At 48.0% G+C, this 13756-nt stretch overlaps 1 protein-coding gene across 1 annotated transcript in view; it reads left to right on the plus strand.

Moving 5' to 3' along the window:
• Positions 1 to 13756, plus strand: part of clcnk (chloride channel K) — a 34249-nt gene that overhangs the window by 16232 nt on the left and 4261 nt on the right. The window contains exons 8-17 of the mRNA XM_055659137.1: positions 1914 to 1998; positions 2222 to 2323; positions 5398 to 5482; positions 6305 to 6478; positions 7301 to 7370; positions 8670 to 8780; positions 9495 to 9708; positions 10770 to 10903; positions 12042 to 12139; positions 13365 to 13451. Coding sequence (XP_055515112.1) covers positions 1914 to 1998; positions 2222 to 2323; positions 5398 to 5482; positions 6305 to 6478; positions 7301 to 7370; positions 8670 to 8780; positions 9495 to 9708; positions 10770 to 10903; positions 12042 to 12139; positions 13365 to 13451 — 1160 coding nt within the window. The remainder of the gene's footprint in view (positions 1 to 1913; positions 1999 to 2221; positions 2324 to 5397; positions 5483 to 6304; positions 6479 to 7300; positions 7371 to 8669; positions 8781 to 9494; positions 9709 to 10769; positions 10904 to 12041; positions 12140 to 13364; positions 13452 to 13756) is intronic.

Raw genomic sequence — 13756 nt, forward strand, 5'->3', positions numbered from 1 at the left:
GGAAATGGAGTGCAGGGGAGAGACAAGAACTTTGCCTTCCATCACAGTGAGGAGGAGAGCCACTGTGATGGATGTTTATGTGAATAGTGTTGGTGTGTGTTTTGGTTCTTTTATTGTATGGCTGCAGAAACTACATTTCGTTTGAACCTCATGTGAGGTTCAAATGACTAATAAAGGTATTGTATTGTATTGTATTGTAATCATAAGGTCATAAGTAGACAAAAATGCTGGAGAAACTCAGCGGGTGCAGCAGCATCTATGTGGAGCGAAGGAAATAGGCAACGTTTCGGGACGAAACCCGGAAGGGTTTCGTCCCAAAACGTTGCCTATTTCCTATAGTGGAGATTGTTCAACTTTGCATGGAGCGAAGGAAATAGGCATCTTCAAATCCAGTGTTAAAACACATTTGTACTCCCTGGCTTTTGACCATGCCTGAGGCTTTGCTTCTGTTTGTGGTGTTTTTGATGTTTCTTTATTTTACACGTTGCCTATTTCCTATAGTGGAGATTGTTCAACCCTTTGCATGGAGCGAAGGAAATAGGCAACGTTGCCTATTTCCTTCGCTCCACATAGATGCTGCTGCACCCGCTGAGTTTCTCCAGCACTTTTGTCGACCTTCGATTTTCCAGCATCTGCAGTTCCTTCTTAAACGGTGAGGTCATAAGTGATAGGAGCAGAATTTAGGCCATTCGACCCATCGAGTCGACTCCGCCGTTCAATCCTGGTCGATCCATCTCTCCCTCCTAACCCCATTCTCCTGCCTTCTCCCCATAACCCCTGACACCCGCACTAATCAAGAATCTATCTATCTCTGCCTTAAAAATATCCACTGACTTGGCCTCCACAGCCTTCTGTGGCAAAGAATTCCACAGATTCACCACCTCTGGCTAATGAAATTCCTCCTCATCTCCTTCCTAAAGGAATGTCCATTAATTCTGAGGCTGTGACCTCTGGTCCTAGACTCTCCCACTAGTGGAAACATCCTCTCCACACCCACTCTATCCGGGCCTTTCACTATTCGGTATATTTCAATGAGGTTCCCCCCTCATCTATTTGAACCCCAGCGAGCACAGGCCCGGTGCCGACAAATTCTCTGGCTATTGTTTAGTTTGAAGACAATAAACAAAAGGTGCAGGAGTAGAGGCCATTCGGCCCTTCGAGCCAGCACCGCCATTCACTGTGATCATGGCTGATCATCCACAATCAGTGCCCCATTCCTGCCTTCTCCCCATATCCCCTGACTCCGCTATCTTTAAGAGCCCTATCTAGCTCTCTCTTGAATGCATCCAGAGAATTGGCCTCCACCGCCCTCCGAGGCAGTGAATTCCACAGACTCACAACTCTCTGGGCGACAAAGTTTTTCCTCATCTCCGTTCTGCCCTCTGGAAGGCGCTATAGGTGCATCAAATCCAGGACAAATAGACTCAGAAATAGTTGCTTTCCGAGAATTATAACTACTATTAATTCAAATTCACACATGCACTGACTTCACTACCCAACACCCGGACTTCCATCTGTATATATGTATATATGTATGTAGCGCTGCAGAAATTTGCACCTATCACCCCCCCCCCCCCCCCCCCCCCCCCCCCCTCCCTTCTGTTTTTGTTTTTCTGTTTCTTGTTTTTTTGTGCTAAATTGTATGTATGCACTGAGTACGAGCAGCTTTCAGTTTCACTGTACATGTATAGTGACAATAAATGGCATATCTATCTAAATGGCTTACCCCTTATTCTTAATAAGATACAGCATGGAAACAGGCCCTTCGGCCGGCTGAGGCCATGGTCTCAGAATGAAAGGACCCATGTGGTTTCAGGGAGGACGTACAAAGTCCACACAGACAGCACCCGAGGCAGTAACTCTACCGCTGTGCCACCGTGTTCTAACGTTAATATATTTTTATGTCTCTGCAGAAACCATCATTGCTCTTTTCAAGACAAAGTTCAAAGTTGACTTCCCGTTCGATTTACCAGAAACTTTCATCTTCATCATCCTCGGGTGAGATATCTTTGTGCCTATTTAATATTGCAATGAAGTGGGTAATGAGATGTGCGGAGCCTCTTGCCCAGAGTAGGGGAATCGAGGACCAGAGGACATAGGTTTAAACGATCGCCAAGCCTGCGCTTGGTCTAACCGATGTAGAGCAGCTGACACCAGGAGCAGCGGATCACTGTTCAGTTCACGGAGTAACCTCATTCTCTTCTCTTCCTTGTGTGGACAGAGCCATCTGTGGGATCCTGAGCTGCGTTTACCTCTTCTGTCAGCGGCGGCTGGTGGGATACGTCCGGAGAAACCCTTTCGTCCAGAGGTTCACGGCCACAGAGTAAGACGGGTAGATAATATTCTCCGCTCAGTCCAGTCCCGTTCAGCGTCAGGAGTACGATGGAAAGCTTTGGTCGCCTGCTGTCCAGTCAGCGGAAAGACAGTACATATGAAACTCTCGAGGGATCGGACAGGCTTGATGCAGGAAAAAATGTTCGATCGGGGAACTCCCCCCTCCCATTCCGAATCCGACCTTTCTGTCCTGGGCCTCCTCCGTGGCCAGAGTGAGGCCCACCGTAAATTGGAGCAGCAGTAGCACCTCATATTTTGCTTGGGTAGTTTACACCCCAGCGGTATGAACATTGACTATTATTGCCATAGAGGGAGTGCAGAGAAGGTTCACCAGACTGATTCTTGGGATGTCAGGACTGTCTTATGAAGAAAGACTGGATAGACTTGGTTTATACTCTCTAGAATTTAGGAGATTGAGAGGGGATCTTATAGAAACTTACAAAATTCTTAAGGGGTTGGACAGGCTAGATGCAGGAAGATTGTTCCCGATGTTGGGGAAGTCCAGGACAAGGGGTCACAGCTTAAGGATAAGGGGGAAATCCTTTAGGACCGAGATGAGGAGAACTTTTTTCACACAGAGAGTGGTGAATCTCTGGAACTCTCTGCCACAGAGGGTAGTTGAGGCCACAGTTCATTGGCTATATTTAAGAGGGAGTTAGATGTGGCCCTTGTGGCCAAGGGGATCAGAGGGTATGGAGAGAAGGCAGGTACGGGATACTGAGTTGGATGATCAGCCATGACCATATTGAATGGCGGTGCAGGCTCGAAGGGCCGAATGGCCTCTACTCCTGCACCTAATTTCTATGTTTTCTATGTTTCTACGACTTCTCCAATTTCAGGTAGTCCCTGATTTCTCCTTCTTTCCCCTCCCCTTCCCAGCTCTCCCACAGCCTCCCAAAGGTATCGCAGTATAAGGAGCAGAACGGCCAGGTTCTGCAACAGCTTCTTTCCCCCCCCGAGCCATCAGACTCTTGAATTCCATATAATGTGCCGCCACTGTTATCTATTTTATCTTTTTATCTATATGATCCTTTTGTTATTTTACGTTGCACGGTGAGCCAGATGCAACAAAATTTCGTTCAGATTTGCATTTGTTGGTGTATTTTTAAATGACAATAAAGCCTTTGATAGATTGATTAAGAATAAGGGGTTGGCCATTTAGGACTGAGACGAGGAAAAACGTTTTCACCCAGAGAGTTGCGAATCTGTGGAATTCTCTGCCACACAAGGCAGTGGAGGCCAATTCACTGGATGTTTTCAAGAGGGAGTTAGATGTAGCTCTTAGGGCTAGCAGAATCAAGGGATATGGGGAGAAAAAGCAGGAACGGGGTACTGATTTTGGATGATCAGCCATGATCGCATTGAATGGCGGTGCCGGCTCGAAGGGCCGAATGGCCTACTCCTTGCACCTATTTTCTATGTTTCTATATAATACATGATTACAATCTGGCCATTTGTAGCATACAGATTACACGATAAGGGAATAATGTTTAGTGCAAGGTAAAGTCTGATCAAAGATGTTGAAGAAAGAACTGCAGATGCTGGAAAAATCGAAAGTAGACAAAAATGCTTCTGAGATGAAACTCAGCGGGTGAGGCAGCATCTATGGAGAGAAGGAATGAGTGACGTTTCGGGTCGAGACCCTTTGGTAAAGGGTAGACTGTAATACTAATGATAAAGCTAATACTAATACTAATGCTGATGCTAATACTAATGCTAACATGAATATTAATACTAATGATAAAGCTAATACTAATGCTAATGCTAATACTAATGCTGATAATAATACTAATGATAAAGCTAATACTAATAATAATGCTAATGCTAATACTAATGCTAATAGTAATATTAATACTAATGATAAAGCTAATACTAATGTTGATGCTAAGGAATACCTTCGCAAAGATATTCAGATGGTCACCAATGAGGTGGATAGAAGTCTCTCACTGCTCTCTAGTTGTGGAAGAAAAACATTCATCATGGAAGAATTCTTCGTACAGTCTTCATAGGATAAAGCTTAACAGTAGACTGCCAGATTGGGTCTTCACCATTGCAATCTAGAACAGTACAGCAACAGGCCATTCGGCCCACAATGTCTGTGCCGACCATAGTGCTAAGATGGACTAATCTCCTCTGCTTGCACGAGATCCACATCCCTCCATTCCCTGCATCTCCACATACCCACGAGGCCATTTTTATTTCCTGTCTGTCAAACTGTGGACCTCAAAGGGCACTGGAGACTTTGAATATGTGTCGTCCCTTCAGCAAGGAGATGAGAAAAGGAATTTCATTAGTCAGAGGGTGGTGAATGTGTGGAATTCGTTGCCACAGAGGGCTGTAGAGGCCAAGTCTATGGATATATTTGAGGAGGAGATTGATAGATTCTTGATTAGTACGGGTGTCAGGGGTTATGGGGAGAAGGCAGGAGAATGGGGTTCGGAGGGAGAGATAGATCAGCCATGATTGAATGGTGGAGTGGACTTGATGGGCTGAATGGCCTAATTCTGCTCCTATAACTTATGAACCAATGAACTTATAATACTAATGCTGATGCTAATACTAATGCTAACATGAATATTAATACTAATGATAAAGCTAATACTAATACTAATGCTAATACTAATGCTAATAGTAATATTAATACTAATGATAAAGCTAATACTAATACTAATGATAATACTAATACTAATGCTGATAATAATACTAATGATAAAGCTAATACTAATAATAATGCTAATGCTATTACTAATGCTAATAGTAATATTAATACTAATGATAAAGCTAATACTAATACTAATGCTAATACTAATACTAATGCTGATAATAATACTAATGATAAAGCTAATACTAATAATAATGCTAATGCTAATACTAATGCTAATAGTAATATTAATACTAATGATAAAGCTAATACTAATGTTGATGCTAATACTAATGCTAATACTAATATTAATACTAATGACAAAGCTAATACTAACACTGATGCTATTATTAATACTAATGATAAAGCTAATATTACTACTAATGCTGACGCTAATACTAATGCTAATACTCTACCATTAGGAAAGCCGTCTACTCTGGAGTAGTGACATTACTCTTGGCATCTATTACCTTCCCTGCTGGCTTGGGGCAGTTCATGGCTTCCAGGGTAAGTGTTCATCAACATGAAGACCTTCTCAACCTGTAATGGGATCCAACGTCACTTTTGGGCAATGTGGATAATGAGGGAGATACAGGGCCTCATTGGATGGTGGGACTAATGTTCCTTGGGACCCAGATCCAGACGCACGTTTTAGAGAGAACTCTACAGAGGCCCTTCGGTCCAACTTGTCTGTGCTTAGTTTAGAGATACAGCGCGGAAACAGGACCTTGGGCCCGCCGGGTCCATGCTACCCACACTAACACTATCCTCACACCCACAAGGGACAATATTTACAGTTACCAAGCCGATTAACCTACAAACCTGCACGTCTATGGAGTGTTTGTCAGCACTGGGCCGGTACTGAACCTGTACTCGCTGGAGTTTAGAAGAATGATGGGGGAACTCATTGAAACGTACAGAATAGTGAAAGGCCTGGATAGAGTGGATGTGGAGAGGATGTTTCCACTAGTGAGAGAGTCTAGGACTAGAGGGCACGGCCTCAGAATTAAAAGACATTCTTTTAGAAAGGAGATGAGGAGAGATTTCTTTAATCAGAGGGTGGTGAATCTGTGGAATTCTTTGCCACAGACGGCTGTGGAGGCCAAGTCAATGGTAGATAGATTCTTGATTAGTACCTGGGTCAGAGGTTATGGGGAGAAGGCAGGAGAATGGGGTTGAGAGGGATGGATCAGCCATGATTGAATGGCGGAGTGGACTTGATGGGCCAAATGGCCTGATTCTACTCCTATTCCTTATGTCCTGATGTAAGAGGAGAATGCGGAGCTGCGGTTGTGCCGAGAGGGTGACGTCCTGCTCTGTGTCCCACAGCTGACCATGAAGGAGCTGCTGTCTTCACTCTTTGACCATCGGCCATGGGGGGCGCTCTCCCTCAACGGCAGCCTGGACCTGCACTCACGGGTGGACCCTGACAATCTCTGGGTGGATTGGTGCCACCCCACCTTCACCTTTTATGGCACACTCATGTTCTTCTTGTTCATGAAGGTAAGCCACGTTCCCGCTCCTCCTCCCCCCTCCTCCCCCTCCTCCCCTCCCCCCACCCCCCCCCCCCCCCCCCCCCCCCTTCCCCCCAACCCCCATCCCCCCCTTTTTTACATCTACCAAGCCAATTAACCTATGAACCTGTATATGAACCTGTTTAAGGATAAAGGGGAAATCCTTTAAAACCGAGATGAGAAGAACTTTTTTCACGCAGAGAGTGGTGAATCTCTTGGAACTCTCTGCAACAGAGGGTAGTGGAGGCCACTTCATTGGCTATATTTAGGGGGGAGTTAGATGTGGCCCTTGGGGCTAAGGGGATCAGGGGTATGGAGAGAAGGCAGGTACGGGATACTGAGTTGTATGATCAGCCATGATCATATTGAATGGCGGTGCAGGCTCGAAGGGCCGAATGGCCTACTCCTGCACCTAATTTCTATGTTTCTATGTATGTCTTTGGAGTGTGGGAGGAAATCAAAGATCTCCGAGAAAATCTACACAGGTCGCGGGGAGAACATGCAAACTCCATACAGACAGCACCCGTAGTCAGGATCGAACCCGGGTCTCCGGCATGGACTGTCCAAACGTTTAAGAAACAGTTAGACGGGGTCCATGGATGGGACAGGTTTGGAGGGATATGGACCAAACGCAGGCAGGTGGGACTAATGTAGCTGGGACATTGTGGGCCGGTGTGGGCAGGTTGGGCTGAAGGGCCTGTTTCCACGCTGTATCACTCTGCGACGCACACAGGCAGGGACATGCGTCGGGTAGTCGGATGCGGAGGTCGGGGTCCGGGCTGACTCTTGTCTTCTCTCCCCTCTCTCATAGTTCTGGATGTTGATCCTTGCTACCACCGTACCAATGCCAGCCGGGTACTTCATGCCTGTACTGATATACGGTGAGTGCAGGGAAAACCAACGGCACCGTATCACTTCCAGGCAGCGGGCAGTCGAGGTTCCTGCCAGACCGCCAGCCCCTCTTCCGGGTCCTATGCCCGTGTGTGCGGGGACTCTGCAGGCGTTCCGTGAAGGCTGGTCGCCGTGTGTGGGTGGGGAGGGGGGGGGGTGTCGAGAGTATCGTGGATATGGATGACAGTCGAAATTTGGTGATTGATGTTAGCAAACCTTTGTGTTTAGTTTAGAGATACAGCGCGGAAACAGGCCCTTCAGCCCACAATGTCCGTGCCGTACATGATGCCGTTAATCTCCTCCACCTCCTAATTCCTCCATTCCCCGCGTATCTATCTGCCGATCTAAACGATCGTATCTCTCGTACAATCAAACAGCTTCAGTCCATGGTCAGTCCATGATGAAGCTAGCTAATGTTTGTCGAAAGCCTGGAATCACATTGATCAATCCTGCGCTCTGGGCTTTCAGCAGAGGTACTTTAGGCTTAGCTCCACAGGAAGCGTTTTATCGCGATGCATCACACAGCACGGTTTGGGAACTACTTCATCCAAGTCCGCAAGAAATTGCAGCGAATTGTGGACGCAGCCCAGACCATCGCACAAACCAACCTCCCTTCCACTGACTCCATCTACACCTCACGCTGCCTCGGCAAGGCCAGCAGCATCATCAAGGACCAGTCTCACCCCCGGTCAATCCCTCTTCTCCTTCTCCCATCGGGCAAGAGGTACAGAAGTGTGAAAACAAACGCACACACACCCCTCCAGATTCAGGGACAGTTTCTTCCCGACTGTTGTCAGGCAACTGAACCATCCTACCACAACCAGAGAGCGGTCCTGAACTACTATCTACCTCAAATTGGCGACCCTCGGACTATCATCGATCGGACTTTGCTAGCTTTACCTTGCACTAAACGTTAATCCCTTATCATGTATCTGTACACTGTAAATGGATCGATTGTAATCATGTATTGTCTTTCTGCTGACTGGTTAGCACGCATCAACAAAGCTGTCCGCTGTACCTCGGTACACGTGACAGTAAACTAAACTGAACTGAAATGCTCTCTCCATGGCGGTAGAGTTGTGCAGCAGGTGGAGCTGCTGTCTCTCAGCGTCAGGGACCCAGGTTCGATGGAGAGAAATGCAGCTTCCATCCAGACTCTAGAGTGCCGTTATACAAGGGACGCACATTGTCAGCGGAGAGAGAGAACGTGGGTTGCGAGGAGAATCTGCCATTTATTTTGGTGGAAGAGAATGCTGGTTGATGAATCTCGTATCCTCTGCAATCTATAGGGGCAGTTATCGGCCGTATAGTTGGTGAACTCATGGCTTTTATATTTCCCAATGGCATCAAGTCAGAAGGAGTCTTGAATCCGATCATCCCTGGAGGATATGCCCTCGCTGGTAAGTTTACTCTGGAGAATATGCTCAAATATTAGAAACATAGAAAACATATAAAAATGGGTGCAGGAGTAGGCCATTCGGCCCTTCAATATGATCATGGCAGATCGTCTAAAATCAGTATCCCGTTCCTGCTTTCTCCCCATATCCATTCGCAGTCTCCTAAATAGTCACCTAATTGGGGCAGGCCCTTTACTCCAGAGATCCTATGGCGGAGCAAGATAGACGACTCCTGCTAAATGCAATGGGCTGACGTGTAGTACCCAACGGAGCGGAACGTGGGCCTTTTGTCATCCATTTTAATAACCGGACCCGACCCGACTCGCAGTGGAATCAACGTTGTGGGGGAACAGTTTGTGTTAATAAATTAAAATTCTGAAAATGAGGAGAAGATTTTTCCCAAATAACTTTTATTTTTACGAGGATGTTTCCGTAACCGGCTTCCGTCTCTGCACTAGTATCTTTGCTCCGTCCGCTACGGAATCTTTGGTGTGGAGACGGAAGCCGGTTACGGGAATGGGGCCGAAAATGACCCATGAATCTGCCCATCAGCGTATGATGTCTTTTTCATCGAGTGGGCTATCTTGCTCCGCTGTAGGATCTTTGCTTTACTCCTGCACCTATTTTCTCTGCTACTAAGTTACAGCCCCCAGAGCTGCTGTAGGTTTAGTACGATGCTCGCACAAGGAACGCACGATCAACCCTTGTGCCTTGCAGGAGCAGCGGCGTTCTCTGGAGCCGTGACCCACACGCTCTCCACCGCCCTGCTGGTATTCGAACTCACCGGACAAATCGCCCACTTCCTGCCCGTCCTACTGGCCGTGCTGGTCGCCAACGCCATCGCGCAGAAGTTCCAGCCGTCCTTCTACGACGGAACCATCATTGTTAAAAAGCTGCCGTACCTGCCGAGGATCAGGAGCACCGCCACTGGGTTCGTAACTCGGGGTGGACGACTTTCCCTGCTCCCAAATACGGGACCAAACGGTCAAATCGAGGGACAAATTCCCCCACGGCAATTCTTGACCGACTCAATAGTCAATTTAATTGTCATTTGGACCCCTTGAGGTCCAAACGAAATGCCGTTTCTGCAGCCATACATTACACACAAATAGACCCCAGACACAACATAATTTACATTTTACATAAACATCCATCACATAGTTGTGATGGAAGGCCAAATAAAACTTATCTCTCCACTGCACTCTCCCCCCCCCCGATGTCAGAGACCAAAGTCAAAGCCCCGGCTGGCGATGGCGATTGTCCCCCGGCCATTAAAGCCACGCCGGGTGGTGCGAGGTCGCACATTAGGTCTTGGTGTTGGAGCCCCCGGCGTGCGCTCGCAGAGTCCCGCGGCCATTCCAAGCCGCGCGGGGCAGTGATGTTAGGCCCCGCTCCAGGAGCTCTTCGACCCCGCAACTCGGGCGGGAGAAGTCGCCGTTGCGAGAGCCCTGAAAAGCGGTCTCCCTCCAGGGACCCGCGGGCTCCCGGCGCCGCCGTCCGCCAGACCCGCAGTTGCAGCCTCCGAGGCAGCAGCAGCAGCAGCAGCAGCGCTCCACCCGCTCCGGACTCGGCCAGCTCCGCGACGGTGAGGTGAGTTGGCACCAGAGTTCCCCGGCTTCTTCTGTTGGAGGCCGCTCCTAATTGCAGCTCCAACGATAACTGAGACCCGACAAGAAACCAGGTTCGGGGCGTCTCCAGTGCAGGGAGAGATTTAAAACACTTACCCCCCTCCCTCCCACCCCCCCACACACACCCCCCCCACACACACCCCCCAACATAAAATAACAAAAACTACATATAAACATAGACAAAAAAAAATAAAAACGCGAACGGGCTGCAGAGGCCGCTGCTGACTAGAGCCGCGCCGCGGCTGGGTGAATGATGAGTTGACCCGGGTGCTGGGGGGGGGGGGGAGGGGGAAGGGAAGATCTCGACTTTGTTTAGGTTGAATCAGTTTGTTGCGGCCTCTGGTGACACTGTGACATTTTGCAGTTCGTACAGTGTGACTGTGGGACAGTTCATGAACACTGACCTCCAGTGCTTGGCCCAGGGTCTCAGCTCCACACGACTCCTGCAAGTCCTCACCTCAACGTCTGACTCAGTTTACCCTGTTGTCGAGAGTACAGGTAACAAAGTTTACGATTTACGCAACCCCTTCTCACGTAGAGTCGCTGCCTCACGGCGCCAGGGACCCGGGTTCCATCCTGACTACGGGTGCTGTCTGTACGGAGTTTGCACGTTCTCCCCGTGACCAGGTGGGTTTTCTCCGGCTGCTCCGGTTTCCTCCCGCGGCCCAAACTGGCACGGGTATGTCGGCTAATTGGATTTGGTAAAAAAAAACGTGTGTGTAGGATAGTACGGGGATCGCCGGTCGGCACGGACACGATGGGCCGAAGGGCCACTGTTCACGCTGTATCTCTAAACAAAACTAAACTAGGAATAATTTACTGAGGCCAATTAGCCTACGGACTTGTGTGTCTTTGGGGTGTGGGAGGAAAATGGAGGAAACCCACTCGGTCACAGGAAGACTCCACACAGACAGCACCCGTGGTCAGGATCGAACCCCCGTGTCCCTGGGGCTGTGAGGCAGCAGCTCTACCTGCTGCGCCACCGTGCCGCAATTTTTGAAGCTTTCTATAATTTGACCACGTTTGAAACATAGAAAATAGGTGCAGGAGGTGGCCATTCGGCCCTTCGAGCCTGCACTGCCATTCAATATGATCATGACTGACCATCCAGAATCAATACCTCGTTCCTGCTTTCTACCCCATATCCCTTGATTCCGTTAGCCCCAAGAGCTAAATCTAACTCTCTCTTGAAGGCATCCAGTGAATTGGCCTCCACTGCCTTCTGTGGCAGAGAATTCCACAGATTCACAACTCTCTGGGTGAAAAGGTTTTTTCCTCATCTCAGTCCCAAATGGCCGACCCCTTATTCGTAAACTGTGTGACCCCTGGTTCTGGACTTCCCCCAACATGGGGAACATTTTTCCTGCATCTAGATCTGTCCTATCCCAAAGGAATTAAAAAAATAATTTAATATGTTTTCGAATGTGGGATTTTTTGGGGGCATTTTTGGGATTTTTTAAAACTTGGATACCCCAGAAGATATTAAGTCTGTAGCGTTGTCTTTAGCAGAGAGAAGGCAACCCGATCCAAAACGTCACCTATCAACGTTGTCTGGAGATGTCGCCTGACCCGCTGAGATACTCCAGTACTTTGTGTCTGTCTTAAGTCTAAGCGGAGGTTTGCTTTCTGTTACCAGAGTCCATGGTGCTTGTGGGGTCCGTTCAAAGGAGTGAACTTATCAATTTTCTTCAGAATGAAGCAGATCAGATAAGAGACAATGAGAAATTGCAGGCGGTAAGTAGGCAATGTACCGACCGGGCACAGGGCTGATGGGCTGAATGGCCTCCCTCAGCACCTTTCACATCTTATTCTTAAGGGGTTGGACAGGCTAGATGCAGGAAAATTGTTCCCGATGTTGGGGGAGTCCAGGACAAGGGGGTGTTCAAGAAGGAACTGCAGATGCTGGAAGATCGAAGGTACACAAAATTGCTGGAGAAACTCAGCGGGTGCAGCAGCATCTATGGAGCGAAGGAAATAGGCGACGTTTCGGGCCGAAACCTGAAATCTGAAGAAGGGTTTCGGCCCGAAACGTCGCCTATTTCCTTCGCTCCATAGATGCTGCTGCACCCGCTGAGTTTCTCCAGCAATTTTGTGTACCTTCAGGACAAGGGGGTCACAGTTTAAGGATAAAGGGAAATCCTTTGGGACCGAGATGAGAAAAGCATGGGTGGTGAATCTCTGGAGCCCTCTGCCACAGAAGATAGTTGAGGCCAGTTCATTGGCTATATTTAAGAGGGCGTTAGATGTGGCCCTCGTGGCTAGAGGGATAGAAACATAGAAAATAGGTGCAGGAGTAGAGGCCATTCGGCCCTTCGAGCCTGCACCGCCATTCAATATGATCATGGCTGATCATCCAACTCAGTATCCTGTACCTGCCTTCTCTCCATACCCCCTGATCCCTTTAGCCACAAGGGCCACATCTAACTCCCTCTTAAAGATCAGGGGGTATGGAGAGAAGGCAGGTACAGGAAACTGAGTTGGATGATCAGCCATAATAATAATAATACATTTTATTTATGGGCGCCTTTCAAGAGTCTCAAGGACACCTAGTTGAGGCCACAGTTCATTGGCTATATTTAAGAGGGAGTTAGATGTGGCCCTTGTGGCTAAAGGGATCAGGGGGTATGGAGAGATGGCAGGTACAGGATACTGAGTTGGATGATCAGATCATATTGAATGGCGGTGCAGGCTCGAAGGGCCGAATGGCCTCTACTCCTGCACCTATTTTCTATGTTTCTATGATTATTGCTTCATAATGTACCATATAATAGAAGAACCTTAGTACGACTCGTCCTTCGATCTTACTAAAGAATTCTAAAGGTTAGGCTTTAATTTTCAGTTGCAGTTTAGTTTATTGTCACGTGTACCGAGGTACAGTGAAAAGCTTACAGATAGATGATAAGGGAATAACGTTTACGTGGCTACTTGGCTAATAAAGTATGATTATGTTTGTTTGCAGAAAGACGAGGGCATGATGAGGCTGGAGGGGAGATGGCACATTGATCCAGTAACCTTCCAACTCTCTCCCAGCTCATCCCTGCACCAGGTAGGTGGATCAAAGCACCAGGAGGGAGCTGGATATGGAGCGCCATGTCAGGATACGCATGTGTTCAGACTCCAGTCACATTCAGTTTAGTTTAAGAAGGAACTGCAGATGCTGGAAAATCGAAGGTAGACAAAAATGCTGGAGAAACTCAGCGGGTGCAGCAGCATCTATGTGGAGCGAAGGAAATAGGCAACGTTTCGGGCCGACAAAGGTTCACCTGCATCTCCTCCAACCTCATCTACTGCATCCTCTGCTCTAGGTGTCAGCTGATTTACATCGGGGAGACTAAGCGTAGGTTGGGCGAT

This window comes from Leucoraja erinacea, chromosome 30 (assembly GCF_028641065.1).
Source record: "Leucoraja erinacea ecotype New England chromosome 30, Leri_hhj_1, whole genome shotgun sequence".
In the NCBI taxonomy this organism is placed as follows: Eukaryota; Metazoa; Chordata; class Chondrichthyes; order Rajiformes; family Rajidae; genus Leucoraja; species Leucoraja erinaceus.